General features: G+C 43.2%; 1 protein-coding gene across 2 annotated transcripts in view; it reads left to right on the forward strand.

Moving 5' to 3' along the window:
* The window catches only part of SMARCC1 (SWI/SNF related BAF chromatin remodeling complex subunit C1), a 204,525-nt gene that overhangs the window by 11,333 nt on the left and 165,554 nt on the right, over nucleotides 1-27,638 (forward strand). For both annotated transcript variants that reach the window (XR_012518724.1, XM_074403944.1), the window contains exon 2: nucleotides 6,356-6,475. Coding sequence is in view for 1 of the 2 variants with exons in the window: in XM_074403944.1 (XP_074260045.1) it covers nucleotides 6,356-6,475 (120 nt within the window). In the remaining variant the exon portion in view is untranslated. The remainder of the gene's footprint in view (nucleotides 1-6,355; nucleotides 6,476-27,638) is intronic.

Genomic DNA, 27,638 nt, shown 5'->3' on the forward strand with positions numbered 1-27,638 from the left:
TTTGTATTTTTAGTAGAGTCAGGGTTTCGCCATGTTGGCCAGGCTGCTCTCCAACTCCTGACCTCAGGTGATCCGCCTGCCTTAGCCTCCCAAAGTGTTGGGATTAAATGCTCGAGCCATTGTGCCTGGCCTCAAAGTTTATTCTTTATATATATATATATATATATATATATATATATATATGTATATATATATATATATATGTATATATATATATATACACACACACACATACACATGCATACGTAAACACACACACACATACATACATACATATATATATATATATATTTTTTTTTATTGCGTTTTAGGTGTTGGGGTACATGTGAAGAACGTGTAAGATTGTTGCATAGGTACATACATGGCAATGTGGTTTGCTGCCTTCCTCCCCATCACCTATATCTGGCATTTCTCCCCATGTTATTCCTCCCCAACTCCCCACCCCCACACTGTCCCTTCTCTGGTTCCCCCTGACAGACCTCAGTGTGTGATGCTTCCCTCCCTGTGTCCATGTGTTCTCATTGTTCAATACCCGCCTGTGAGTGAGAAAATGCAGTGTTTGTTTTTCTGTTCTTATGTCAGTATGCTGAGAATGCTGGTTTCCAGGTTCATCCATGTCCCTACAAAGGACACAAACTCATCGTTTTTTTATGGCTGCGTGATATTCCACGGTGTATATGTGCCACATTTTCCCTGTCCAGTCTGTCATCGATGGGCATTTGGGTTGGTTCCAAGTGTTTGCTATTGTAAACAGTGCTACAGTGAACATTCCTGTGCGTGTGTCCTTATAATAGAATGATTTATAATCCTTTGGGTATATACCCAGTATAATGGGATTGCTGGGTCAAATGGAATTTCTATTTTTAGGTCCTTGAGGAATCGCCACACTGTCTTTCACAATGGTTGAACTAATTTACACTCCCACCAACAGAGTAAAAGTGTTCCTGTTTCTCCTCATCTTCTCCAGCATCTATTGTCTCCAGATTTTTTAATGATCACCAGTCTAACTGGCATGAGTTAGTATCTCAATGTGCTTTTGATTTGCATTTCTCTAATGACCAGTGATGATGAGCATTTTTTCATATTTCTTGGCCTCATATATGTCTTCTTTTGTAAAGTGCGTTCATATCCTTCGCCCACTTTTGAATGGGCTTGTTTTTTTCTTATAGATCTGTTTTAGTTCTCTGTAGATTCTGGATGTTAGCCCTTTGTCAGATGGGCTAGATTGCAAATTTTTTTTCCCATTCTGTTGGTTGCCAGTTCACACTAATGATTGTTTCTTTTGCTGTGCAGAAGCTGTGGAGTTTGATTAGGTCCCATTTGTCTATTTTGGCTTTTGTTGCCAATGCTTTTGGAGTTTTAGTCATGAAGTCCTTGCCTATGTCTATGTCCTGAATGGTCTTGCCTAGATTTTCTTCTAGGGTTTTTATGGTGTTAGGTCTTTTTTTTTTTTTTTTTTTTTTTTTGAGACAGAGTGTTGCTCTTGTTACCCAGGCTGGAGTGCAATGGCGCGATCTCGGCTCACCGCAACCTCCGCCTCCTGGGCTCGGGCAATTCTCCTGCCTCAGCCTCCTGAGTAGCTGGGACTACAGGCACGCACCACCATGCCCCGCTAATTTTTTGTATTTTTAGTAGAGATGGGGTTTCACCACGTTGACCAGGATGGTCTCGATCTCTCGACCTCGTGATCCACCCACCTCGGCCTCCCAAAGTGCTGGGATTACAGGCTTGAACCACCGCGCCCGGCTGAAGTTTATTCTTTTTTTTTTTTTTTTTTTTTTTTTTTTGAGACAGAGTTTCGCTCTTGTTACCCAGGCTGGAGTGCAATGGCGCGATCTCGGCTCACCGCAACCTCCGCCTCCTGGGTTCAGGCAATTCTCCTGCCTCAGCCTCCTGAGTAGCTGGGATTACAGGCACGTGCCACCATGCCCAGCTAATTTTTTGTATTTTTAGTAGAGACGGGGTTTCACCATGTTGACCAGGATGGTCTCGATCTCTCGACCTCGTGATCCACCCGCCTCGGCCTCCCAAAGTGCTGGGATTACAGGCTTGAGCCACCGTGCCCGGCCCTGAAGTTTATTCTTAAGTAAAAATTAGGCCGAGAGCGATGGCTTACGCCTGTAATCCTAGCACTTTGAGAGGCCAGGGCTGGCAGATTGCTTGTGCCCAGGAGTTTGAGACTACCCTGGGCAACATGGTAAAACCCTGTCTCTACCAAAAAAAAAAAAAAACAAAGACCCTGAAATTAGCCAGGCATGGTGGTGCATCACATGTGTAGTCCCAGCAACCTGGGAGGCTAAGGTGAGAGGAGGATCACCTGAGCCCTAGGAGGCCAAGGTTGCAGTGAGCCATGATCTTGCCATTGAACTCCAGTGTAGGTGACCAAGTGAGGCTCTGTCTTGAAAAAGAAAAAAGAAAAAAAAAAAAAAAAGATGGAAACAAAAGACACAGCGGCCTGCTTGAGGGTAGAGGATGGATAAAAGAAACTACGTATTGGTTACTATGCTTATTACTTGGCTGACAAAATAATCATAACACCAAATCCCAAAACGTGGAATTACCTATGTATCCTGCACATGTATCCCTGAACCTAAAAGAACATTAAAGATACCGTGTTGAGTATCACTTACTAATTATTTACCAAATTGAATATTTTATTATTATTATTATTTTTGAGGCGGAGTCTCACTCTGTTGCCCAGGCTGAAATGCAGTGGCATGAGCTCGGCTGACCTCAACCTCCATCTCCCAGGTTCAAGCGATTCTTCTGCTGTAGCCTCCCTAGTAGCTGGGATTACAGACGTGTGCCACTACCTGGCTATTTTTTGTAGTTTTGTTTACCTTTTTTTAAAAAAAAAAATTTTTTTTTCTTTTTAAAGAAACTTTTACAGAATTGTTTATTTATTTATTTTGAAATGGAGTCTTGCTCTGTTCCCAGGCTAGAGTGCAATGGCGTGACCTCAGCTCACTGCAGCTTCTGCCTCCTGGGTTCAAGCAATTCTCTGCCTCAGCCTCCCAGGTAACTGGGATTACAGGCGCCTGCCGCCATACCTGGCTAATTTTTTTTTGTAATTTGTTTTATTTTATTTAATTTTATTTATTTATTTATTTTTATTTTTTTTATTTTATTATTTATTTATTTTTTTTTTTTTGAGACGGAGTTTCGCTCTTGTTACCCAGGCTGGAGTGTAATGGCACGATCTCGGCTCACTGCAACCTCCGCCTCCTGGGTTCAGGCAATTCTCCTGCCTCAGCCTCCTGAGTAGCTGGGATTACAGGCACGCGCCACCGTGCCCAGCTAATTTTTTGTATTTTAAGTAGAGACAGGGTTTCACTATGTTGACTAGGATGGTCTCGATCTCTTGACCTCGTGATCCACCCGCCTCGGCCTTCCAAAGTGCTGGGATTACAGGCTTGAGCCACTGCGCCCGGCCTATTTATTTATTTTTAAAGACGGGGTTTCACCATGTTGATCAGGCTGGTCTTGAACTCCCGACCTCAGATGATCTGTCCACCTTGGCCTCCAAAGTGCTTGGATTATAGGCGTGAGCCACCGATAATTTTTGTATTTTTAGTAGAGATGGGGTTTCTCCATGTTGGCCAAGCTGGTCTCAAACTCCTGACCTCAGATGATCCGCCTGCCTCAACCTTCTGGAGTGTTGGGGTTACAGGTGTGAGCCGGTGAGACTGGCCACAATTGACATCTTGATTTTTTTTTTTTAATAACAGCAATACCACCCTGAGAACAGAATTCACATCTTGTATACTTTTTTAAGCATGTAAGTTATATGAAACTTGTCTCTAGTGTTTGATTCATATCTGGTATAAATGTGTCACTTTGTGGCTGTAACCCCCATACAGAATTTTTTTTTTTTTTTTTTTTTGAGACAGAGTCTTGTTCTATCCCCCAGGCTGGAGTACAGTGGTGCAATCTTGGCTCACTGCAACTTCCACCTCCCGGGATCAAATGATTCTCCTGCTTCAGCCTCCTGAGAAGCTGGGACTATAGGCGTGCACCACCATGCCTGGCTAATTTTTTCTATTTTTAGTAGAGATGGGGTTTCACCATGTTGGCCAGAATGGTCTGGATCTCCTGACCTTGTGATCCACCTGCCTCAGTCTCCCAAAGTATTGGGATTACAGGTGTGAGCCACCGCGCCCAGCTGTATAAATTTTACAGAACATTTTTTTTTTTTTTTTGAAACAGAGTCTCGCTGTGTAGCTTAGGCTGGAGTACAGTGCCATGACCTTGGCTCACTGCAACCTCCGCCTCCTGTGTTCAAGCTATTCTCCTGTGTCATCCTCCCAAGTAGCTGGAACTGTAGGTGTGTGCCACCATACCCAGCTAATTTTAATATAAGAAGTAGCTTTTTTGGCCATCTTGGTGGCTCGTGCCTGTAATCCCAGCACTTTTGGAGGTTGAGGCAGGTAGATCATGAGGTTAGGAGTTTAAGACCAGCCTGGCCAACATGGTGAAAGATGTGTCTCTACTAAAAATATAAAACGTAGCCAGGCACAGTGGCACGTGCTTGTAGTCTCAGCTACTCGGGAGGCTGAGACAGGAGAATTGCTTGAACCCTGGAGGTGGAGGTTGTAGTGATCCAAGATCCTGTCATTGCACTCCATTCTGGGGAACAGAGTAAGATTCCACCTCAAAAAAAAAAAAGGTGCCATTTTAGAAGCATAAAAATGGAATGGTCTAGGAAAGAGATAGGCAAGATTTGTTTGTAAAGGCCCAGTTAGTAAATATTTTAGTCTTTGTAGACTGTTGTAATTACTCAATTCTGCTATTAAATGAAAGTAACCATGAATGATACGTAAATGATTGTGTTGTACTTAGATAAAACTTTATGGACACTGAGATTTGAATTTTATATAATTTTCATGTGTCAGGAAATACTTTTTTTTTTTTTTTTTTTTTTTGAGACGGAGTTTCGCTCTTGTTACCCAGGCTGGAGTGCAATGGCGCGATCTCGGCTCACCGCAACCTCCGCCTCCTGGGTTCAGGCAATTCTCCTGCCTCAGCCTCCTGAGTAGCTGGGACTACAGGCACACGCTACCATGCCCAGCTAATTTTTTGTATTTTTAGTAGAGACGGGGTTTCAACATCTTGGCCAGGCTGGTCCAAACTCCTAACCTCGTGATCCGCCCGCCTCGGCCTCCCAAAGTGCTGGGATTACAGGCGCGAGCCACCGCGCCTGGCCTATCTTAACCATTTTTAAATGCACACATGTGGCATTATTTTCCGTCTCAGAAAATAAATTTGTTAGGCCAGGTGTGGTGGCTCAAGCCTGTAATCCCAGCACTTTGGGAGGCCGAGGCGGGTGGATCACGAGGTCAGGAGATCGAGACCATCCTGGTCAACATGGTGAAACCCCGTCTCTACTAAAAATACAAAAAAAAATTTAGCTGGGCATGGTGGCACATGCCTGTAATCCCAGCTACTCAGGAGGCTGAGGCAGGAGAATTGCCTGAACCCGGGAGTCGGAGGTTGCAGTGAGCTGAGATTGTGCCATTGCACTCCAGCCTGGGTAACAAGAGCGAAACTCCGTCCAAAAAAAAAAAAAAGAAAATGTAGGCCGGGCGCGGTGGCTCAAGCCTGTAATCCCAGCACTTTGGGAGGCCGAGGCGGGTGGATCACGAGGTCAAGAGATCGAGACCATCCTGGTCAACATGGTGAAACCCCGTCTCTACTAAAAATACAAAAAAAAAATTTAGCTGGGCATGGTGGCACATGCCTGTAATCCCAGCTACTCAGGAGGCTGAGGCAGGAGAATTGCCTGAACCCGGGAGGCGGAGGTTGCGGTGAGCTGAAATCGTGCCATTGCACTCCAGCCTGGGTAACAAGAGCGAAACTCCGTCCAAAAAAAAAAAAAAAAGAAAATGTAGGCCTTGCGCGGTGGCTCAAGCCTGTAATCCCAGCACTTTGGGAGGCCGAGGCGGGCGGATCACAAGGTCAAGAGATCGAGACCATCCTGGTTAACATGGTGAAACCCCGTCTCTTCTAAAAATACAAAAAATTAGCTGGGCATGGTGGCGCGTGCCTGTAATCCCAGCTACTCAGGAGGCTGAGGCAGGAGAATTGCTTGAACCCAGGAGGCGGAGGTTGCGGTGAGCCGAGATCGTGCCATTGCACTCCAGTCTGGGTAACAAGAGCGAAACTCCGTCTCACAAAAAAAAAAAAAAAAAAAAAAGAAAGTGTATTTGTTTTTGTAAGCTCATTTATAGCACAGAGTGTGTCTCAGACATATATAAATTTACCACAGTGTAAGTACTTAGTAGTTACTAGGAAGTAAGCCAACATTTTCGCCTGCAAAAATGATACTAGTTTCTGGATTCCTGTCTTTATCTTGCAGTACGTTCATGCGGATGCTCCTACCAATAAAACGCTGGCTGGGCTGGTAGTACAGCTTCTTCAGTTCCAGGAAGATGCCTTTGGGAAGCACGTCACCAACCCGGCCTTCACTAAACTCCCTGTAAGTACTTCAACTTATAATTATTTGGGCATCCTCAGTTGCTTTCAGGTGCAACATCCAGCTTTTTCCTTTGCTGCTGCTAGCATATAGAATTTAAAAAGAAAAAAAAAAAACCCTAACAGAATTTTAGTTATAGAATACTTTTTAACTGTAGGAAGCTTCTTTTTGAGGAGGCATGTAACATTTGCATTAAATGCTGCAGCAGTGATTGTGAAGACTTAACAATATTTTACTATGTTGCAGTTCCCTATTCTCTCTGCTGTACCAAGTCTTCTCCATGTTTTCTCCTGATACAGGTCTTCTGGCTAGAATACTGTTTTGTGGATTTTTTTTTTTTGAAACCGAGTTTTGCACCTGTTGCCCAGGCTGGAGTGCAATGGTGTGATCGAGGCTCACCACAACCTCTGCCTCCCGGGTTCAGGCGATTCTCCTGCGTACCTGGGATTACAGGCATGTGCCACCATGCCCAGCCGATTTTTGTATTTTTAGTAGAGACGTGGTTTCACCATATTGGCCAGGATGGTGTTGATCTCTTTTTTTTTTTTTTTTTTTTTTTTTTGAGACGGAGTTTTGCTCTTGTTACCCAGGCTGGAGTGCAATGGCGCGATCTCGGCTCACCGCAACCTCCGCCTCCTGGGTTCAGGCAATTCTCCTGCCTCAGCCTCCTGAGTAGCTGGGATTACAGGCATGTGCCACCATGCCCAGCTAATTTTTTTGTATTTTTAGTAGAGACGGGGTTTCACCATGTTGACCGGGATGGTCTCGATCTCTTGACCTCGTGATCCACCCGCCTCCGCCTCCCAAAGTGCTGGGATTACAGGCTTGAGCCACCACGCCCGGCTGGTGTTGATCTCTTGACCTTGTGGTTCGCCTGCCTTGGCCTCCCAGAGTTCTGGGATTACAGATGTGAGCCACCATGCCTGGCCTGTTTTGTGGAATTTTTGCATTTTGTGGGTGATAGCCTCCTGAACTTGTGTGACAATATAATTTTGGTGTCCTTGCAATTGTGTGTTTTATTTTTTTGTGTACAGACAGGGACTCGTTCTGTTGCCCAGGCTGGAGTGCAGTGGTGTGATCACAGCTCACTGCAGCCTTGAACCCTGGGCTCTAGCCATCTTTCCACCTCAGTTTCCCAGGATGTTGGGACTACTCTCATGTGCCACCACACATGTGCGAGTGACTAAATTTCTGTAGTGATGGGATCTTTCTGTGTAGCGCAGGCTGGTCTCAAATTTTTGACCTTAAGGCGAGCCTCCCACATTGGCCTCCAAAAGCACTTTGATTACTGGCGTGAACCACTGTGCCCAGCCCATCTCTCCTATATTTTATATATATATATATGTATATATATATATATATTTTTTTTTTTTTTTTTTTTTTTTTGAGACGGAGTTTAGCTCTTGTTACCCAGGCTGGAGTGCAATGGCGCGATCTCGGCTCACCGCAACCTCCGCCTCCTGGGTTCAGGCAATTCTCCTGCATCAGCCTCCTGAGTAGCTGGGATTACAGGCACACGCCACCATGCCCAGCTAATTTTTTGTATTTTTAGTAGAGACGGGGTTTCACCATGTTGACCAGGATGGTCTCGATCTCTCGACCTCGTGATCCACCTGCCTCGGCCTCCCAAAGTGCTGGGATTACAGGCTTGAGCCACCGCGCCCGGCTATTGTTTTTTTTTTTTTTTTTAATTTACTTTGAGACGGAGTCTTGACCCAGGCTGCAGCGCAGTGGAGTATCTCAGCTCGCTGCAACCTTTGCCTTCTGGGTTCAAGCGAGTCTCCTGCCTCAGCCTCCCAAGTAGCTTCGACTACAGGCATGCACTACCACACCTGGCTAATTTTTGTATTTTTATTTATTTATTTTTTTTGAGACGGAGTTTCAGTCTTGTTACGCAGTCTGGAGTGCAATGGCGCAATCTCGGCTCACTGCAACCTTCGCCTCCTGGGTTCAGGCAATTCTCCTGCCTGTCTCCTGAGTAGCTGGGATCACAGGCACATGCCACCATGCCCAGCTAATTTTTTGTATTTTTAGTAGAGACGGGGTTTCACCATGTTGACCAGGATGGTCTTGATCTCTTGACCTCATGATCCACCCACCTCGGCCTCCCAAAGTCCTGGGATTACAGGCGTGAGCCACCGCGCCCGGCTAATAATTAACCACTTTGACATTTGATTAATGTCCTTCTAATCTTTTTTTTTTTTAATTTTTTTTATTTTTATTTTTTCAAGACGGGTTTCACCATGTTGGTCAGGCTGGTCTTGAACTCCCAACCTCAGGTGATCTGCCTGCCTTGGTCTCCAAAGTGCTTGGATTACAGGCGTGAGCCATCACGCCTGGCCAATTTTTGTGTTTTTAATAGAGATGGGGTTTCACTATGTTGGCCAGGCTGGTCTTGAACTCAAGTGATTCACCTATCTCGGCCTCCCAAAGCCCTGGGATTACAGGTATGAGCCACTGTGCCCAGCCTATATGCTATCTTATACTCCTTTATTTATATTTTTGAACTCCTGGTTTTACATTTATTAGATTTTCAGGAATTGTCTGTCATAATGTTTTCTCATAATTTTTGTCCTTTAATTTAATTCATTAATTTTGGTTTTTGTTTTTTCCAGCCTGCTGTTAGCTGCCTGTATGAACCTATGATAAGTAGGCCTTTTTTTTCTTTTTGAGATGGAGTTTCACTCTCGTTCCCTATGCTGGAGTGCAGTGGCTTGATCTTGGCTCATGCAACCTCTGCTTCCCTGGTTCAAGTGATTTTCCTGCCTCAGCCTCCCGAGTAGCTGGGATTACAGACATGTACCACCACGCCTGGCTAATTTTCTATTTTTAGTAGAGATGGGGTTTCTTTATGTTGGTCAGGCTGGTCTCGAACCCTTGACCTCTGGTGATCCTTCCACCATGACCTCCTAAAGTGTTGTGATTATAGGCGTCAGTCACTGTGCCTGGCTGCCTAGACCTTTTCTCGTGGGGACTACTGTTTATCACTAAATTGTTGAACAACTTACTGATCTTTCAAATATAATTGAGAGGCTGGGCTAAAATACAAAAATACTAAAATACAAAAAATTTAGCTGGGCATGGTGGCATGTGCCTGTAATACCAGCTACTCATGAGGCTGAGGCAGAGGTTGCAGGGAATAGAGATCATGCCACGGCACTCCAGCCTGGTGACAGAGCAAGACTCTGTAATCCCAGCATTGGCCACCAGCTTCAGCCTCCCAAAGTGCTGGGATTACAGGTGTGAGCCACTGCATCTGGCCCCAGGCTGGTCTTGACCTCCTGGGCTCAAGTGATCCTCCCACCTTGGCTTCTCAAATTTCTGGGATTACAGATATGAGTCACCATGCCCAACCTTATTTTTCCATTTAACTCTGTGATTTATTTCGGATTTACCCTGGCAGTTAGTGTGAGAACTGGCAGATTCATTTTTATGTTTTTTTCCTTTAGTTATCTGGTTATCCCAGAAAAATTTATTCAAAAGGGCTCCTTTTTCTCCACTGATTTGAGCTCAGCAAATGTTAAGAATTTGATGAGGTTCAGGGTCCTAAGAATACAAACAAATACAGTATATTATTCATCCTCAGAAAACTCACTATCTAATGAGCTGTGTGAATAGAGCCTTTGACTTACCTGGTGATCTCAGAAAATGTTTTTTGTGGAAAAGGACATTTGAATTGAGTCTTTAAAGTTGAATATGAGCTCTTCAGCTAAGTGCAGGAGGATGGGATTTTCGCAGCACATAAAAGCGGTAAGGTTTTGAGAAAATAGGGTACTTCCAGGTAGTTGTACATATTTCAGCACATTTAGAGCTGAGGTAGGTAGAGGGCAATCAGAGAGAGGGGCCAGAATCAGTGGACTGGTTTCCTATGGTAGAAGTATGCATTTTATCTTGAAGGTGATGGGAAACCACATCACAGAGGAAAGTAGAAGATGGCTTAGTCAATTTCGGGTTTTTAATTTTTAAAAATTCTATTAATTAATTAATTAATTAATTTTTGAGATGGAGTCTTGTTCTGTTGTCCAGGCTGGAGTGCAGTGGTGCAGTCTCGGCTCACTGCAACCTTGGCTGATGCAACCTCTGCCTCCCGGGTTCAAATGATTCTCCTACCTCAGCCTCCCGAGGACCTGGGACTGTAGTCCCAGTGGTTTGGAAGGCCAAGTGAGAAGATTGCTAGAGACCAGGAGCTCACGACTGGCCTGGAAAACACAGTGATATTCCCCTATCCTAAAAAATGGTGTGGTGGCACACACCTTTAATCCCAGCTACTTAGGAGGCTGAGATGAGAGGATTGTTGGTGCTCAGGAGTTAATGAGGCTGCAGTGGGCTATGATTGTACTACTGTACTTCAGCCTGAGTCGCAGAGCAAGACTCTATCTCTATTTTAAAAAAAGCGCTGGGTGGCCATGCATGGTGGCTCACACCTGTAATCTTAGCACTTTGGGAGGCCAGAGCAGGTGGATCACCTGAGGTCAGAAGTTTGTGACCAGCCTGAACCAACATGGTGAACCTCATCTTTACTAAAAATGCAAAAAGTAGCCAGGCGTGGTGGTCCATGCCTGTACTCCCAGCTACTCAGGAGGCTGAGGCAGGAGAATTGCCTGAACCTGGGATGTGGAGGTTGCAGTGAGCCGAGATCGCATTATTGTACTCCAGCTTAGGCAATAAGAGCAAAACTTCTTGTGGGGAGGAAAAAAAGCTGGGTGTGGTGACTCACACCTGTAATCCCAGCAGTTTTGGTGGCCAAGGTGGGTGGATCACTTGAGGTCAGGAGTTTGAGACCCGCCTGTCCAACATGGTGAAACCTTTTCTCTACTAAAAATACAAAAAATTAGCCGGGCATGGTGATAGGATTGGGAGACTGAGGCAGGACAATTGCTTGAACCCAGGAGGCAGAGATTGCAGTGAGCCAAGATCGCACCGTTGCACTTCATCCTGGACAACAAAAGCAAAACTCTTGTCTCCAAAAAAAAAAAAAAGAAAGAAAAAAATGAAGTCTTATCAGTACTTGGATACATGTGGGGTTCCATAGAAAAGGCTGAATTAGAGGAACAGATTAGGAAGTTACTGGGTCCTGGTTGAAGCCACAGTTGCAAGATCATTCTATTTTGATTTCATTTTCAGCTTTAAAAACAGCTGTTTTATGTTAATATTCTGTGATTTATATTACATATTAACATTGTTATACATAAGTATGTATAGTTTATATATAAATTTTTAGATATTGAATATGCTTATTTTTTGCTAGTGGAACTATTCAGCTGGATTATCAGTACAGCTTCATTTTCCGAACCATGTGTCTGATTTTTTTTTCTTTTTTTTTTTTTTGAAATGGAGTCTCGCTGTATCTGCCAGCCTGGAGTGCAGTGGCGCAATCCCTGCTGACCGCAACCTCCGGCTTCTGGGCTCTAGTGATTATCCAGCCTCAGCCTCCTGAGTAGCTGGGACTACAGGCGCCTGCCACCATGCGTGGCTCACTTTTGTATTTTTAGTAGAGACGGGTTGTCTCTGTGTTGGCCAGGCTGGTCTTGAACTCCCGACTGCAGATGATCCACCTGCCTTAGCCTCCCAAAATGCTGGGATTACAGGTGTGAGCCACTGAGGCTGGCCACCTGATGTTTTTTATAACACAAGTTTAAACATACTTAAAAGTAAAAACTTGCAAGACTAGTATGAAGAACTTTTAGTATCCCTTCACTCAGAATCTGTAGTTGTGTTAACATTTTACCCATTTGTTTTATCATCATTTTCTGTGGGATGTGTGTGTGTTACATATTTTATGTGTGAAACATTTGAAAGTTCCAAGTTCCTTTATAGATAAACAATATTCATTTCCTGTTCTCTTACATCATGAACTGGGCTAGAATTATCAAATTAGGTATTGATTAAAGTTTTCAATAGTTTAAACTACTATAATATAGTACAGATTGATTGCACTTTATTAATTGTAATATGTAATTTAGAATAAAATTATTACCTTATTTAAAGTATATTACATATTATGATTGAAATTATATTGGGATTCCTAATTAGGAATGTATGAGTGTTTTCAAAAGTGATATTTACACAGAATGTTACGGTATTTGAGTCCTGGGAACTAAATAATTACTTCCAGATTTTGAAATACTAGGGAATAATATTTTTATTAATATATTTTAAAATATAAATTATTTTAAGCCATACTTAAAAATAATTCCTGGTTTCGTGCCACTGGGACCAGATGTGCTTGCCTTCTCAAAATGGTGTTTATCATTTTCCCAAATGAAAGGAATTGATACAGTCTGTAATGGTGTAAAACAAAATTTGATGACATGGGTAATTAACAAAGGAAAGAATCTTTCAATGAGACATAAAAGTCATATACTTTGCGAGGCGGGTGGATCATGAGGTCAGGAGATTGAGACCATCCTGGCCAACATGGTGGAAACCATCTCTACTAAAAAATACAAAAAAATTAGCTGGGTGTAGTAACGCGTGCCTGTAGTCCCAGCTACTCGGGAGGCTGAGGCAGAATAATCACTTGAGCCTGGGAGGTGGAGGTTGCAATGAACTGTGATCATGCCATTGCACTCCAGCCTGGCAACAGAGCAAGACTGTCTCAAAAAAAAAAAAAAAAAAAAAAAGGTCATATACTTTAAAAAGTTTTTTCGCTGAGTAATTAGTATTACGGTATAAGAGTTTATGCTGGGCCAGGCATGGTAGCTCACGCCTGTAATGCTAGCACTTTCGGAGGCTTAGGTGGAGCCTGCTTGTAATCTCAGCTACTTGGGAGGCTGCGGCAGGAGAATCACTCGAACCTGGGAGGCAGACGTTGTAGTGAGCTGACATCATGCCATTACACTCCAGCCTGGGCAACAAGAGCGAAATTCTGTCTAAAAAAAAAAAAATTTATGCGGGGCCACTGGGCGTGGTTTACACCTATAATCCCAGCACTTTGGGAGGCCAAGGTGGTCATATCTCTTGAGCCCAGGAGTTTGAGACCAGCCTGGGCAACATCGGCTGTGTCTCTACAGAGAGTACAAGAAAAATTAATCTGGGTGTGATGGTGCACGCACTGTTGTAGTCCCAGCTACTAGGGAGACTTAGGTAGCAGGATCACTTTAGCCTGGGAGACAGGTTGCAGTGAGCTGAGACTTTGTCTTAAAAAAAGAGTTCACTATTTGGACTAATCTTTTTTTAAAAAGAATCAGAGTAGAACTTTATATAGTAACTTCCCAAGTCTTGCTGGATGTCAGACAGCCGGCTCATGTTCTGTCAAATGCTGAGAGATGGCTAGGTGCAGTGGCTCACACCTGTAATCCCAGCACTTTGGGAGGCCAAGGTGGGCAGATAACCTGAGGTCTGGAGTTTGACAGCAGCCTGACCAACATGGAGAAACCCTGTCTCTACTAAAAATATGTAATTAGCCAGGCACGGTGGCATGCACCTATAATCTCAGCTACTCAAGAGGCTGAGAGGCAGGAGAATCGCTTAAACCCAGGAGGTGGAGGTTACAGTGAGCCGAGATCATGCTGTTGCACTCCAGCCTGGGCAACAAGAGTGAAACTCCGACTCAAAAAAAAATGCTGAGAGATTTAGAAAGAACCAAGTACTTCATAAGGCTAAGGCTAAAGGTATATTGCATTAACAGACGTATGAATTGAAAGAAGAAAAAATTGTTAAGAAGATGTGAGTATAAAAGAAAAAAGAAAAATGTATTTTACCTTCACTACAAGTAAAGTTTCTAATTTTTCCACAAGCCCTCCAAGGTTTTAGTAAGGTTTTAGTACATGTGCATATGTAATGTAAACATAATTTTAATAATAGGATAGAGCTGTTTTTCATTGTTTGAGACAGAGTCTCTCTCACCCTGTCACTCAGGCTGGAGTGCAGTAACATGATCTCAACTCACTGCAGCCTGAACCTCGACTTCCAAGGCTCAGGTGATCTTCCCACCTCACCCTCCTGAGTAGCTGGGACTACAGGCATGCACCACTACACCCAGCTTGTGTGTGTGTTTGTGTTTTGTTTTGTTTTGTTTTTTTTTTTAAAGAGGCAGGGTTTTGCCATGTTGCCCAGGCTGGTCTCAAACTCCTAGGCTCAGGCAGTCCTCCTGCCTTGGCCTCCTAAAGTCCTGAGTTTACAGATGTGAGCCACAGTGCCTGACCTAGAGCTGTTTTTTTTATTCAGCCTTTTCTTTTTTCTTTTTTTTTTTTTAACATGGAAAACTGCTGGCTCAGATATTCTGCCTTTTAAACTATATTATAAGCATCTGTGTTTAAAAAAACAAAGCTCTGAGAGTAAGAAGAGTAGAAGCTTAAGTGAGAGTCTCAAGTAATTGGATTTTAATTGTGTTTAGGAGATGTCCAAGAATTTTTTTTTCTTTTTTTACGTGACACAGCCCCAGGAGATCCTGACAGCATGTACCCTTATGCCCAAAATTGTAAATCTGTCATTGCACTTAAAAAATTTAATAATTTGGGCTGCGCATGGTGGCTCACGCTTGTAGTCCCAGCACTTTGGGAGGCTGAGGTGGGTGGATCACCTGAGGTCAGGAGTTTGAGACCAGCCTGACCAACATGGTGAAACCCGTTCTCTACTAAAAATAAAAAAAAATTAGCTGGGCATGGTGGCGGGTGCTTGTAATCCCAGCTACTTGGGAAGCTAAGGCAGGAGAATTGCTTGACCTTCAGAGGCAGGGGTTGCAGTGAGCCGAGATCATGCCACTGCACTCTAGCCTGAGTGACAGAGCAAGAGAGCAAGACTTTGTTAAAAATAGTAATAATAATAATAATAATAATAATAATTTGCAGTTGGAGGAAAAATGTAGAATTCCTGACCCGGCTTCACTCTTCCATCGTATGAATTTTAGAATGGAGACACTGTCTTTGGGAACATGGGACTAGGAAGGAGACCATGAGTGTCATATATATTTGAAGTGAACATTTGAGTTTGTAGCTTAGAGCGCTGATGAAAGTAGAATGTAAACACTTGTTTCAGCGAAATAGTGTGGGAAACTTGGGGAATAATGGTTTAGTTTCTTTTTTTAACCTTTTATTATAAAATATACAGAAACTGAGTAAAGTAAATTTTGACTTAAATAATTATAAACAGAACACCCATTTAACCACAATCCAGATCAGAAATTCCTAACATTGCTACCAACCCTAACAAATGTATATATTCCTTCCCCATCCATAAAGTACTCTTTTCCCCCAGAGAGAATCTCTTTCTTGCTTTTCTTTATAGGTATCACCATATTAGTGTGCATCTCTGAATAACATAATATAGTTTTGCTTGTTTTGAATTTTGTATTAATGAAGTCATAGACATTCTTGTAACCTGGGGATCATGGAGGAAATATCTGCAAACATGGGAAAAACAAGTAGTCTAACTGAACCACTCAGCCATATATGTGTGAATAAAACAATTCACTGTAGAAAAAGAGTTAAATCTTTGAGAAACCTAGTTAGCCAGCTTCTGGCCTTTATTTATTCATATTATTTTACCTTTTTTTTTTTTTTTGGAGACAAACTCTTGCTCTGTTGCTCAGTCTGGAGTTCAGTGGTGTGATCTCTGCTTACTGTACCCTCCACCTCCTGGGTTCAAGTGATTCTCCTGCTTTAGCCTCTCGAATAGTTGGGATTATAGGCGCTCACCACCACATCTGGCTAATTTTTTTGTATTTTTAATAGAGACTGGGTTTCACCAGGTTGGTTAGGCCAGTGTTGAACTCCTGACATCAGGTGATCTGCCCGCCTCAGCCACCGAAAGTACTGGGATGATGGGCGTGAGCCACTGTGCCTGGCCTTCCTCTGGCCTTTATAATTCATGTGCAAGGACAATGAGCCTACATGATCTAGTAGGACTAGTTAGATAGAGCTCAGTAGGCTGCAAAATATGGGCTGCTGTGTTGGAGACATGGACAAGTGTTCCAGGCATAGGGCATGCTGGACCTGGTGGTGGCTAGGCTCTGGAAAGCTACGTGATCAACTTTAATGCAAGCCTGTACTTCGTACCATCTAGATTCACAGGTAGAAACCTGAGTTCACTGGCATTGTACTTTTTATTTATTTGATTGGTGTTTCATTTATCAACTTTTTTTCCTTTGCTTTTTTCATGTTTCTCTCTCTCTCTTCCTATAATTTGCCCTCCTCCAACTTTGCTGAAGTATGGCTAATGTACAATAAACAGTACATATTTAGCTGGGGTACAGTGGCTCATGCCTGTAACCCAAAATACTTGGGAGACTGAAGCAGGAGGATCACATGAGTCAAGGAGTTGAGACCAGCTTGAGCAACATAGTGAGACCCTTTTTATCATAAAAACTAAAAATTAGTTATGCATGTGGTATGCGTTTGTAGTCCCAACTGCTTGGGAGCAGAGCCAGAAGGATCACTTGATGCCAGGGGTTAGAGGCAACCATTAGTTATGATAGTACTGCTGCACTCTAGCCTCAATGACAGAGTGAAATCCCATCTCTTTCTCTCTCTCTTTTTTTTTAAGAAAAAGGCTGGGTGCAGTGTTTCATGCCTGTAATCCTAGCATTTTGGGTGGCTGAGACTACAAGAGTCCTTGAGCCCAGGAGTTTGAGACAAACCTGGGCAATATGGTGAGACGCCCCCCAACACAAAAAATTTAAAAAATGGGGGAAAATTTTTTAATTTGGCAAACATGATCTCTTACTGAACATTTTATGATCTGTATGTGAGAATGGTATTGTTTTGCCAGAATCATGCTGATTTAGGACTTTGTGGAATGGATGAGGGAGAAAGCAGAGATTAGCATGTAAGTCTTGGAAGCAAGAATAAAAGGATGGCTTTTATGTGAAGGAAATCATCAGTCTTAGTCACTTGAGTTGTTATCATCCATCGAGTCCAATCTAGCAGGGAGGGAATAACTGGGGAGACTTGAGACTGAGGACAGATCTCCTTAGAACATGGGCTTTTTCCTAGCAAATACAGTGATCAAATTTAGGAGATTGGCTTTGATATAATACCATTATTTACCATATAATCTGTTTTTGACATTTCATCAGTTGTCTCAAAAATATCTTTTATAAGATCCAATTCAACACCACATATTTTATTTAGTTTTGTATTTTTAGTCTTAATTAATTTGAGATAATTCAGCCAGTCTTTTTCTCTTTCTTTTCTTGCTTTCTTGCTTTCTTTCTTTCTTTCTTTCTTTCTCTCTCTCTCTCTCTCTCTGACTCTTTCTTTCTTTTTTGAGACACTGCCTTGCTCTGTCACCCAGGCTGTGGTGAAGTACAGGGGTGTGGTCATAGTGCAATGTAGTCTTGACCTCCAGGGCTCAACTGGTCCACCTGCCTCAACCTCCTAAATGGCTGGGACCAAGGGCACATTCTGCCACTCCTGTATTTTTTTGGAGGGGTGAGGGCAGAGTCTCGTTCTGTCACCTCGTCTGGAGTGTAGTGGCTTGATCTCAGCTCACTGCAGCCTCTGCCTCCCAAGTTCAAGCGATTCTCCTGTCTTAGCCTCTTGAACAGCTGGGATTACAGGTGTGCATCACTATACTCAGCTAATTTTTGTATTTTTAATAGAGATGGGGTTTCACCATGTTGGCTAGGCTGGTCTTGAACTCCTGACCTCAAGTGATCAGCCTACCTTGGCCTCCCAAAGTGCTGGGATTACAGGTGTGAGCCAGTGCCTGGCCAAATTTTTTAATTTTTAATTTGGTAGAGACAGGGTCTCACTATATTGCCCAGGCTGGTTTTGAGCTCTCTGACTGAAGATGTCCTTCAGTCTTGGCTTTCCAAAGTACTAAGATTGCAACTTTGAGCCACCATGCCTAGCTGACTGACATCTGTTTGTCATGACTTGCATTTGTGTTTGTTGTTGTTTTTTGAGACAGACTCTTGCTCTCTTGTTCAGGCTGGAGTGCAGTGGCATGATCTCGGCTCACTGTAGTCTTTGCCTCCTGGGTTCAAGTGTTTCTCCTGCCTCAGCCTCCCGAGTAGCTGGGATTACAGGCATACACCACCATGCTTGGCTAATTTTGTGTTTTTAGTAGAAGCAAGGTTTTTCCATGTTGATCAGGCTGGTCTTGAGCTCCTGACCTCAGGTAACTGCCCACTTTGGCCTCCTAAAGTGCTGAGATTACAGGCGTGAGCTACTGCGTCTGGCCCATGACTTATATTTTTAAATTTTTTCTGGATGGAATCTTGCTGTGTCACCCAGACTGGAGTGCAGTGGCGCAATATCCACTCACTACAACCTCTGCCTCCTGGGTTCAAGCGATTCTCCTGCCTCAGCCTCCTGAGTAGCTGGGATTACAGATGCGTACCACCATGCCCAACTAATTTTTTTTTTGTATTTTTAGTAGATAGAGATGGGGTTTCACTATGTTGGGCAGGCTGGACTTGAACTCCTGACCTCGTGATCCACCCATCTTGGCCTTCCAAAGTGCTGGGATTACAGGCGTGAGCCACCGTGCCCAGCTGACTTACATTTTAGAAGTGTGCAGGCAAACATTACATTTGACAAAAAAAATTTAGTGCAGTGGCATGACAACGGCTCACCGCAACCTCTGCCTCCTGGGTTCAAGTGATTCTCATGCCTCAGCTTCTCAAGTAGCTGGGATTAACAGGCGTGCACCACCGTGCTGGCTGATATTTTGTATTTTGGTAGAGATGGGGTTTCATCATATTAGCCATACTGGTCTTGAACTCCTGGCCTCAAGTGATCTGTCCATCAAGGCCTCCCAAAGTGCTGGGATTTCAGGCATGAGCCACTGTGCCGGGCCTCAAATTTTTCTGTGTTATTGCTTATAGTTGCAATTTGTTTATTCTCATTGCTGTGTAGGGGCTGATAAATTTTTTCTTAACGGGACAGTGTGCCACGTGTACCCAACATTTTGGGAGGCCGAGGTGGGTGGATTGGTTGAGTCCAGGAGTTTAAGACTAGCCTGGACAGCATGGCAAAAGCTGGTCACTACAAAAATTAGCAGGGTGTTTGGGTGGGCCCCTGTAGTCCCTGTAGTTTGGGAGGGCCCCTGTAGCTGTAGTGAGTCGAGATTGTACCACTGCACTTCAGCGTGGGTGACATAGTGACACCCTGTTTCTAAATAAGTAAATAAATAAATAAAGGATAGATAGTAAATATTTAGGTCCGTAGGCTCTGTGGACTCTGTCACAGCTACTCAGTGTAGTATGAAAGCAGCTATATACAATACATAAATGAATGAGTGTGACTGTGTACTGGTAAAACTTTAATTTTTATTTTTTCGAGATGGTACCCTACTGTGTTACCAGGCTGGGATGATGTCCTGAACACAGTTCACTGCAGCCTTGACCTCCAGGCTGAAGCAGTCCTCCTGTCTTAGCCTAGACATGTACTACCGTGTATGGCTAATTTTTTTAGGAGGCTGAAGTAGGAAGATTGCTTGAGCCCAAGAGTTCAAGACCAGCCTGGGCAAGATAGTGAGACCACATCTCTACAGAATATTAAAATATTAGGATTAGCATGGTGGCAGATGCCTGTGGTCCAGCTACTTAGGAGGCTGAGTTGGTAGGGTCACTTGAGCCCAGGAGTTGGAGGCTACAGTGAGTAGTGATCATTCCACTGCACTCCAGCCTGGATGACAAAGTGAGACCTTTTTTGTGTTTTGATAGCTGTTACATAATTTGCCAGCCCTTGCTGTATATTCTCCGTTGTGGGACTATATTACAGTTTTTTTGTTTATTCTGTCCTCGATAGGCTTTTGGGGTAATTTACAGCTTAGAGCTATTATAAATAGTGCTGCTGTGAATGTTTTTATGTATTTCTTTTGGTAAACGTCGATATTTCTGTTGGTTATGTTCTTAGTCTATTTGCTACATCATAGGATGGTTAGCTTTAGTAAATATTGCCGAACAATTTTCCATAGCAGTTCTACCAATTTATACTCCCACAGTATACGAGCGTTCTAATTGTCTGCTTTCTCACCAGTCCTTGGAATTTTTTTGTCTTTTTCGTTTTGGTTATTTAGTAGATTTGTGGTTACAGTGCATTTTTTCTAGTTGCTGATAATTAAGTTGAGCAACTTTACTAACCACTTGGCTGTCCTTTTTTTGGGAAGTACCTATTTAAATCTTTTGCCTTTTCAAAAATTTGCCCATTGGTCTTTCTCTTGTTCTCTATTTTTTTGAAACAGGGTCTGGCTTAATCACTCAGGCTGGAGTATAGTGGCTTGATCATAGCTCACTGTGGCCTCTAACTCTTGGGCTCAGAGGATCTTCCCACTTCAGCCTCTCGAGTAGCTGGAACTACTGATGTGCACCACCATACCTGGATAATTTTTTCTGTTTTCTTTTTGTAGAGGCAGTCTCGACTTGTTGCCCAGGCTGATCTCGAACTCCTGGGCTCATGTGATTCTCCCAGCTCAGCCTCTCAAAGTGCTGGGATTACAGGTGTGAGCTACCACACCTGGCTGAATTTTTCTTTTTTTTCTTTTTTTCCTGACAGAATCTTGCCCTTTCACCCAGGCTGGCATGCATTGGGACATTCCCGGCTCACTGCAACGTCTGCCTCCCGTGTTCAAATGATTATCCTGCCTCAGCCTCCTGAATACCTGAATAGCTGAGATTACAGTTGCCCACCACCATGCCCAGCTAATTTTTGTATTTTTAATAGAGACAGTATTTCACCATGTTGTCCAGGCTGGTCTCGAACTCCTGACCTTGTGATCGGCCTGCCTCAGCCTCCCAAAGTGCTGGGATTACAGGCGTGAGCCACTGCACCTGGCTGAATTTTTCATAGGTATTCTGGATATGGTTAATTGGTTGGGAATATTTATTACAGATCTCTTCTCCCTCTTGATAGTTTATGCTTGTACTCTCATAATGATGTCCTTTGATGAGCAGAGGTTTATAATTGTAATATGGAGCAGGAAATGGTAAACTTTTTCTGTAAAATGCCAGTTATTTTGGGCTTTTTGGTTCATATGGTCTGTGATATAGCTACTCACTTTTGGTGCTGTTGGGTGAAAGCAGCCATAGGAAACACATGAATGAGTATGAATTTGTTTCAGCTACAGAAACGAGAGTGGACTGCATTTGACCCGTGGACCATTGTTTGCCAATTCCTGATATAGAGCAATTTAGTAAAATTTTTTTGTATTGTTAATGCTTTTTGTGTTCTTACAGAAATCTTTGCCTTTTCCGGCCAGGCGTGGTGGCTCAGGCCTGCAATCCCAGCACTTTGGGAGGCCAAGGCAAGCAGATCACCTGAGGTCAGGAGTTCAAGACTAGCCTGACAAACATGGTGAAACCCCATCTCTACTAAAAATACAAAATTAGCCAGGCAAGGTGGCGCATGCCTGTGATCCCAGCTACTCTGGAAGCTGAAGCAGGAGAATTGCTTGAACCCGGGAAGTGGAGGTTGCAGTGAGCCGAGATCGTGCCATTATATTCCAACCTGGGCAACAAGAACGAAACTCTTTCTCTTTTATTTTTTGAGACAGTCTTTCTCTGTCACCAGGTGCCAGGCTGGAATGCAGTGGCGTGATCTCGGCTCACTGCAACCTCCACCTCCTGGGTTCAGGCAATTCTCCTGCCTCAGCCTCCAGAGTAGCTGGGACTACAGGTGTGTGCCACCACGCCCAGCTAATTTTTGTGTTTTTTAGTAGAGGGGGTTTCACCATGTTGGCCAGGCTGGTCTTGATCTCTCGACCTCGTGATCTTTCTGCTGCAGCCTCCCAAAGTGCTGGGATTACAGGCATGAGCCACAGTGTCCGACTGAAACTGTGTCTCAAAACAAAAAAAAGAAATCTCTGCCTTTTGTAAAGTCATGTATCTATTCTACTGTATTTTCTTCCAGAAGCTTTATTGTTTTACATTTTACACTTACAAAGGATAATGCTTTTTTTTTTTTTTTTTTTTTGAGACAGAGTTTCGCTCTTGTTACCCAGGCTGGAGTGCAATGGCGCGATCTCGGCTCACCACAACCTCCGCCTCCTGGGTTCAGGCAATTCTCCTGCCTCAGCCTCCTGAGTAGCTGGGATTACAGGCACGTGCCACCATGCCCAGCTAATTAGGATAATGCTTTTAAAAAAAAATCCACTCTCGCTGGGCGCGGTGGCTCAAGCCTGTAATTCCAGCACTTTGGGAGGCTGAGGCGGGTGGATCACGAGGTCAAGAGATAGAGACCGTCCTGGTCAACATGGTGAAACCCCGTCTCTACTAAAAATACAAAAAATTAGCTGGGCATGGTGGCGCGTGCCTGTAATTCCAGCTACTCAGGAGGCTGAGGCAGGAGAATTGCCTGAACCCAGGAGGCGGAGGTTGCAGTGAGCCGAGATCGTGCCATTGCACTCCAGCCTGGGTAACAAGACTGAAACTCCGTCTCAAAAAAAAAAAAAAAAAAAAAAATCCACTCTCTATTTAATTAATTTTTTGAGACAGACTCTCACTCTATCACTGAGGCTGGAGTGCAGGGGTGCAGTTTTTGTTCACTGCAACCTCCACCTAATAGGTTTAAGCAATTCTCCTGCCTCAGCCTCCTGAGTAGCTGGGATTACAGACACGCACCGCCATGCCTGGCTAAAATTTTTTTTTTTTTTTTTTTTGAGACAAGGCCTTGCCCTGTTGCTGGGCTGGAGTAGAGTGGCGTGATCTCAGCTCACTGCAGCCTCTGCCTCCTGGGTTCAAGCAATTGTCCTGTCTCAGCTTTCCAAGTAGCTGGGATTACAGGTGCCTGCCACCATGCCTGGCTAATTTTTGTATTTTTAGTAGAGATACTATTAGAGTCACCATGTTGGCCAGGCTTGTCTCAAACTCCTGACCTAAAGTGATCTGCCAGTCTTGGCCTCCCAAAGTGCTGGCATTATAGGCGTGAGCCACTGTGCCAGCCTAGGGTTTTATTTTATTTATTATTTTTTTATTTTTTAATATTTTTATAAAGACGGGGTTTCGCCATGTTGGTCAGGCTGGTCTCGAACTCCCGACCTCAGGTGATCCGCCTGCCTTGGCCTTCAAAGTGCTTGGATTACAGGTGTGAGCTACCATGCCCGGCAGGGTTTTATTTTTTAACCTCACAAGATTACCACTTTGACTTTTTTTTTTTTTTTTTTTTTTGAGACGGAGTTTCGCTCTTGTTACCCAGGCTGGAGTGCAATGGCGCGATCTCGGCTCACCGCAACCTCCGCCTCCTGGGTTCAGGCAATTCTCCTGCCTCAGCCTCCTGAGTAGCTGGGATTATAGGCACGCAACACCATGCCCAGCTAATTTTTTTTGTATTTTTTAGTAGAGACGGGGTTTCACCATGTTGACCAGGATGGTCTCGATCTCTTGACCTTGTGATCCACCCTCCTCGGCCTCCCAAAGTGCTGGGATTACAGGCTTGAGCCACCGCGCCCGACACCACTTTGACTTTTAGTTGTTTCGTTTTTTTCCTCTCTTTGATTTTTGCACCTGAGGATTTGCTTTCTTTCTAGGAATTCAGCTGCTCATTTAAAATAATTTCTGTTATATTTACCCAACATTTCTACATGTTTATAGCGGTAGGGTGTAATATTTATTTATTCAGCCATATTGCTGGAGCCAGCAACACTCTTTTTTTCATCTGTAAAATGGGTATAAAAGAGTGAAGTTCATATGATTTTTTTTTTTTTTTTTTTTTAAAAGACAGGGTTTCACCCATGTTGGCCAGGCTGGTCTTGAACTTCTGACCTCAGGTGATCCGCCTGCCTCAACCTCCCAAAATGCTGAGATTACAGGCGTGAGCCACCAAGCCCAGCCTCATATGATTGTTTTGATGAGTAAATGAGGTAATAAATCAAAAGTTCTTCATGGTAGATTCTCAGTGATTGATAGCAATGCTAATACTTTTTGTTGTCCCCAAGAATAAGAATATTACAGTAGCCATAACCTGTCATTAGAGGTGCTGATGATTAGACAAATTCCATAGAAGTTTAATGGATAAGTAAATGTATAGAATTTTTGACATTTCATTTTATTTTGTGAAGTATAAGAATTCTGGAATTAAAATGGTGTGTTTTTTTCTCTGTTGACCATTTTCAAGGTGTAAGGATGACTTTGTCTCTCTGGACCAGTTTTAAGGTGTGAGGATGACTGTGATTTCCTGTGAACTCTCTTGGTTTTGTGGACACATTCTCTGCTTGTTTCCTTCTTCACATCCCTTTTCTGGCATAGTCATTTATTGACTGATAGACATAAATATAGTATAATAAATGTGTATACTTTCATGAAAACACACATTTCTTTTTACCAATTGTTAGCACTATTTTGTCTTTTATGAATAAAGGAATAAAGAAATAAGGACTCCTGGCTGGGCGTGGTGACTCATGCCTGTAATCCCAGTACTTTGGGAAGCTGAGGCAGGTGGATCATGAGGTCAGGAGTTTGAGACCAGCCTGGCTAAGATGGTGAAACTCTATCTCTACTAAAAAATAAAAAAAATTGGCCAGGTGCGGTGCTGGGCACCTGTAATCCCAGCTACTGGGGAGGCTGAGGCAGGAGAATCGCTTGAACCTAGGGGTAGGGGGCAGAGGTTGCAGTGAGTCGATTGCGCCCCTGCACTCTACCCTGGGTGACAAAGCAAGACTCCGTCTCAGAAAAGAAGTAAGGACTCCATGGCACAAATTATTGTAGTAAATTTATCTTTTCTAAGTTTCATTCAGCTTAGCAGGACTTTAGGTGGGCTATAAATAAGTAGGGTGAGACCACTTATATATACCCAGGATAAAATTAGATTAAATTTTCAATAGAGTCAGCCAAGGATAGAACCGTTTTATTTTTATTTATTTATTTATTTTTTTGTTACTTCCTGCAGGACTGTCACAAAGAACAGTTTATTAAGAGCAATTGGGTCACACAGTTGGGAGTAGAGGCAGCCTGTTAGAGCTGATTTTGATCCCCGGAGTCTCTAATGAGAGCATACAGCTGTTGAGATAGATACTCATATGAGGCAGCATTTTGCTACTTATTCAGTTTTTGCTACTTATTTTTTGTTGTTGTTGTTTTTTTTGAGACAGGGCTGTGATCATATTTCACTGCAGCTTCAACCTGCCAGGGTCAACCAGTTCTCCTGACTCAGCCTACTGGGTAGCTGGGAGGTACATCCTACCATGCCCGGCTAATTTTAATTATTTTGTAGAGACAGGGTTTTGCTATGTTATGTTGCCTTAGTTGTTCTTGAACTCCTGGGCTCAAGTGATCCTCTTGTGTCAGCCTCTCAAAGTGTTAGGATTACAGGTGTGAGCCACTGCATATGCCTGCCTTTTTATTCTTTAAGTTTTCCAATACTAATTAACAAGAATTTACTCAAACATCCTGTGCTTTTCATTTACTGAATGTTTAAGAACCACACTCACTATGAGTTAGGGCAGGGCCTCTTTGGCCTGGGGGTTTATGGGATAGGGCTTGAATAGGGAGATAGAGTCAAGGTGCAGTGAATGTCTCCAAGAAGTCTCTTGTCACTATCTCCAGCTTTCCATTACCTAACTTTGGTTTCTCACTTTTTCATTTGAGTGATTGTGCTGCTGAGCTTTTTTTTGAGCCAATCCGAAATCCATTCTATCACAAATCCATTTCTGTGCAAGCTGTAGGAATCATTGAAATATGGATAAATCTTGCCTTCTGCCCCCCCCCCCCCCCGATTTTCCACATCTGTAGAGGTTTTTATCTTGTTGAACTTCATTACTGGAATTAGTGCCTTTGATAGGTTCATGAGTTCCCTCTATTCCTTTTCAGTTTTATTTTTTGGATAATAGAGACAAGGTCTCCCCATGTTACCCAGGCTGGTCTTGAACCCTTGGGCTCAGGAGATCTTGAGCTGTGGCCTCAAAGGTGCTGGGATTACACTGCGCCTGGCCTCTATGTATGATTTTATGCATATTTTACCACTGGAAAATTGAATGTCTGTTTTCTACTTCATTTTCAGTCTCTGTCCCTGTAGTGATTGAGTAAAAGTTACTTATCTGCCAGGCACAGTGGCTCATGCTTGTAATCCCAGCACTTTGGGAGGCCGAGGCAGGCAGATCACCTAAGGTCAGGAGTTCAAGCCCAGCCTGGCCAACCTGGTGAAACCCTGTCTCTGCTAAAAATACAAAAATTAGCTGAGTGTGATGGTATATGCCTGTAATCCCAGCTACTCAAGAGGCTGAGGCAGGACAATCACTTGAACCTGGGAGGTGGAGGTTGCGTTGAGCCAAGATTGCACCACTGCACTCTAGCCTGGGTGACAAGAGCAAGACTCTGTCTCAAAAACAAACAAACAAACAAAAAACAACAACAAAAAAGTTACTTGTCTGAAATATGTATTTGGTAATGATTTCATTTTTCAGATTTAGTATCTGTTAAGAAATTGACCTTAAATTATTTATATAGATGTTTTATTGTAATGGCCTGCTCAGTATATATTTCTCAGTAGCGTGGATCTCTTTATTTATTTATTTAGAGACAGGGTCATGTTCTGTTGCCCAGGCTGGAGTGCAGTGACTTGATCTTGGCTCAGTGCAGCCTCCGCCTCCCAGGTTCAAGCGATCCTCCTGTCTCAGCCTCCTAAGTAGCTCGGACTATAGGTGCCCACCACCATGCCCGGCAAGTTTTTGTATTTTTAGTAGAGATGGGGTTCACCAAGTTGATCATGGTGGCTGGTTTCGAGCTCCTAACCTCAAGTGATCCACCCACCGCGGCCTCCCAAAGTGCTGGCATTACAGGCATGAGCCACCGTGCCCTGCCAGATCTCTAATTTTAAATGGTTTCAATATAGTTAAACTGTTGAGAAAATTCAGATTACCTATGTTGTCAGGTGGCACATTGCTGAATATTGGTGATAGATTTGAATAAGCACTGTTCTGTCCACAAAGGAGTTCATGTTCCACATAAAATATATTAATCAGTCATGTCAGTATTATGCTGAGGTGCAATAGTGATTACAGTGGTTCGAGGAGAACATTTTAGACCAATCCGAGGATTTAGGAAAGGCTTTCTATAGGAGAAATAAGTGTCATTCTACTCTAGTAGGTACCCACCTATTACATTAGTCTATTTTAAGATGTTTACATTACGGTATTATAATGACTCGTGCATTTTCAAAGATAAAACTTAACAATGGATAAGAACTGCACCCAGATGTTTTTTTTTTTTTTTTTAAGGACAATATAATGTAGCATTTGGGATATATTGGTATAGACTTGGCCAAAATAGTAGGAGCTCAGAAAACCT

The sequence above is a fragment of the Saimiri boliviensis genome, chromosome 8, assembly GCF_048565385.1.
Source record: "Saimiri boliviensis isolate mSaiBol1 chromosome 8, mSaiBol1.pri, whole genome shotgun sequence".
In the NCBI taxonomy this organism is placed as follows: domain Eukaryota; kingdom Metazoa; phylum Chordata; class Mammalia; order Primates; family Cebidae; genus Saimiri; species Saimiri boliviensis.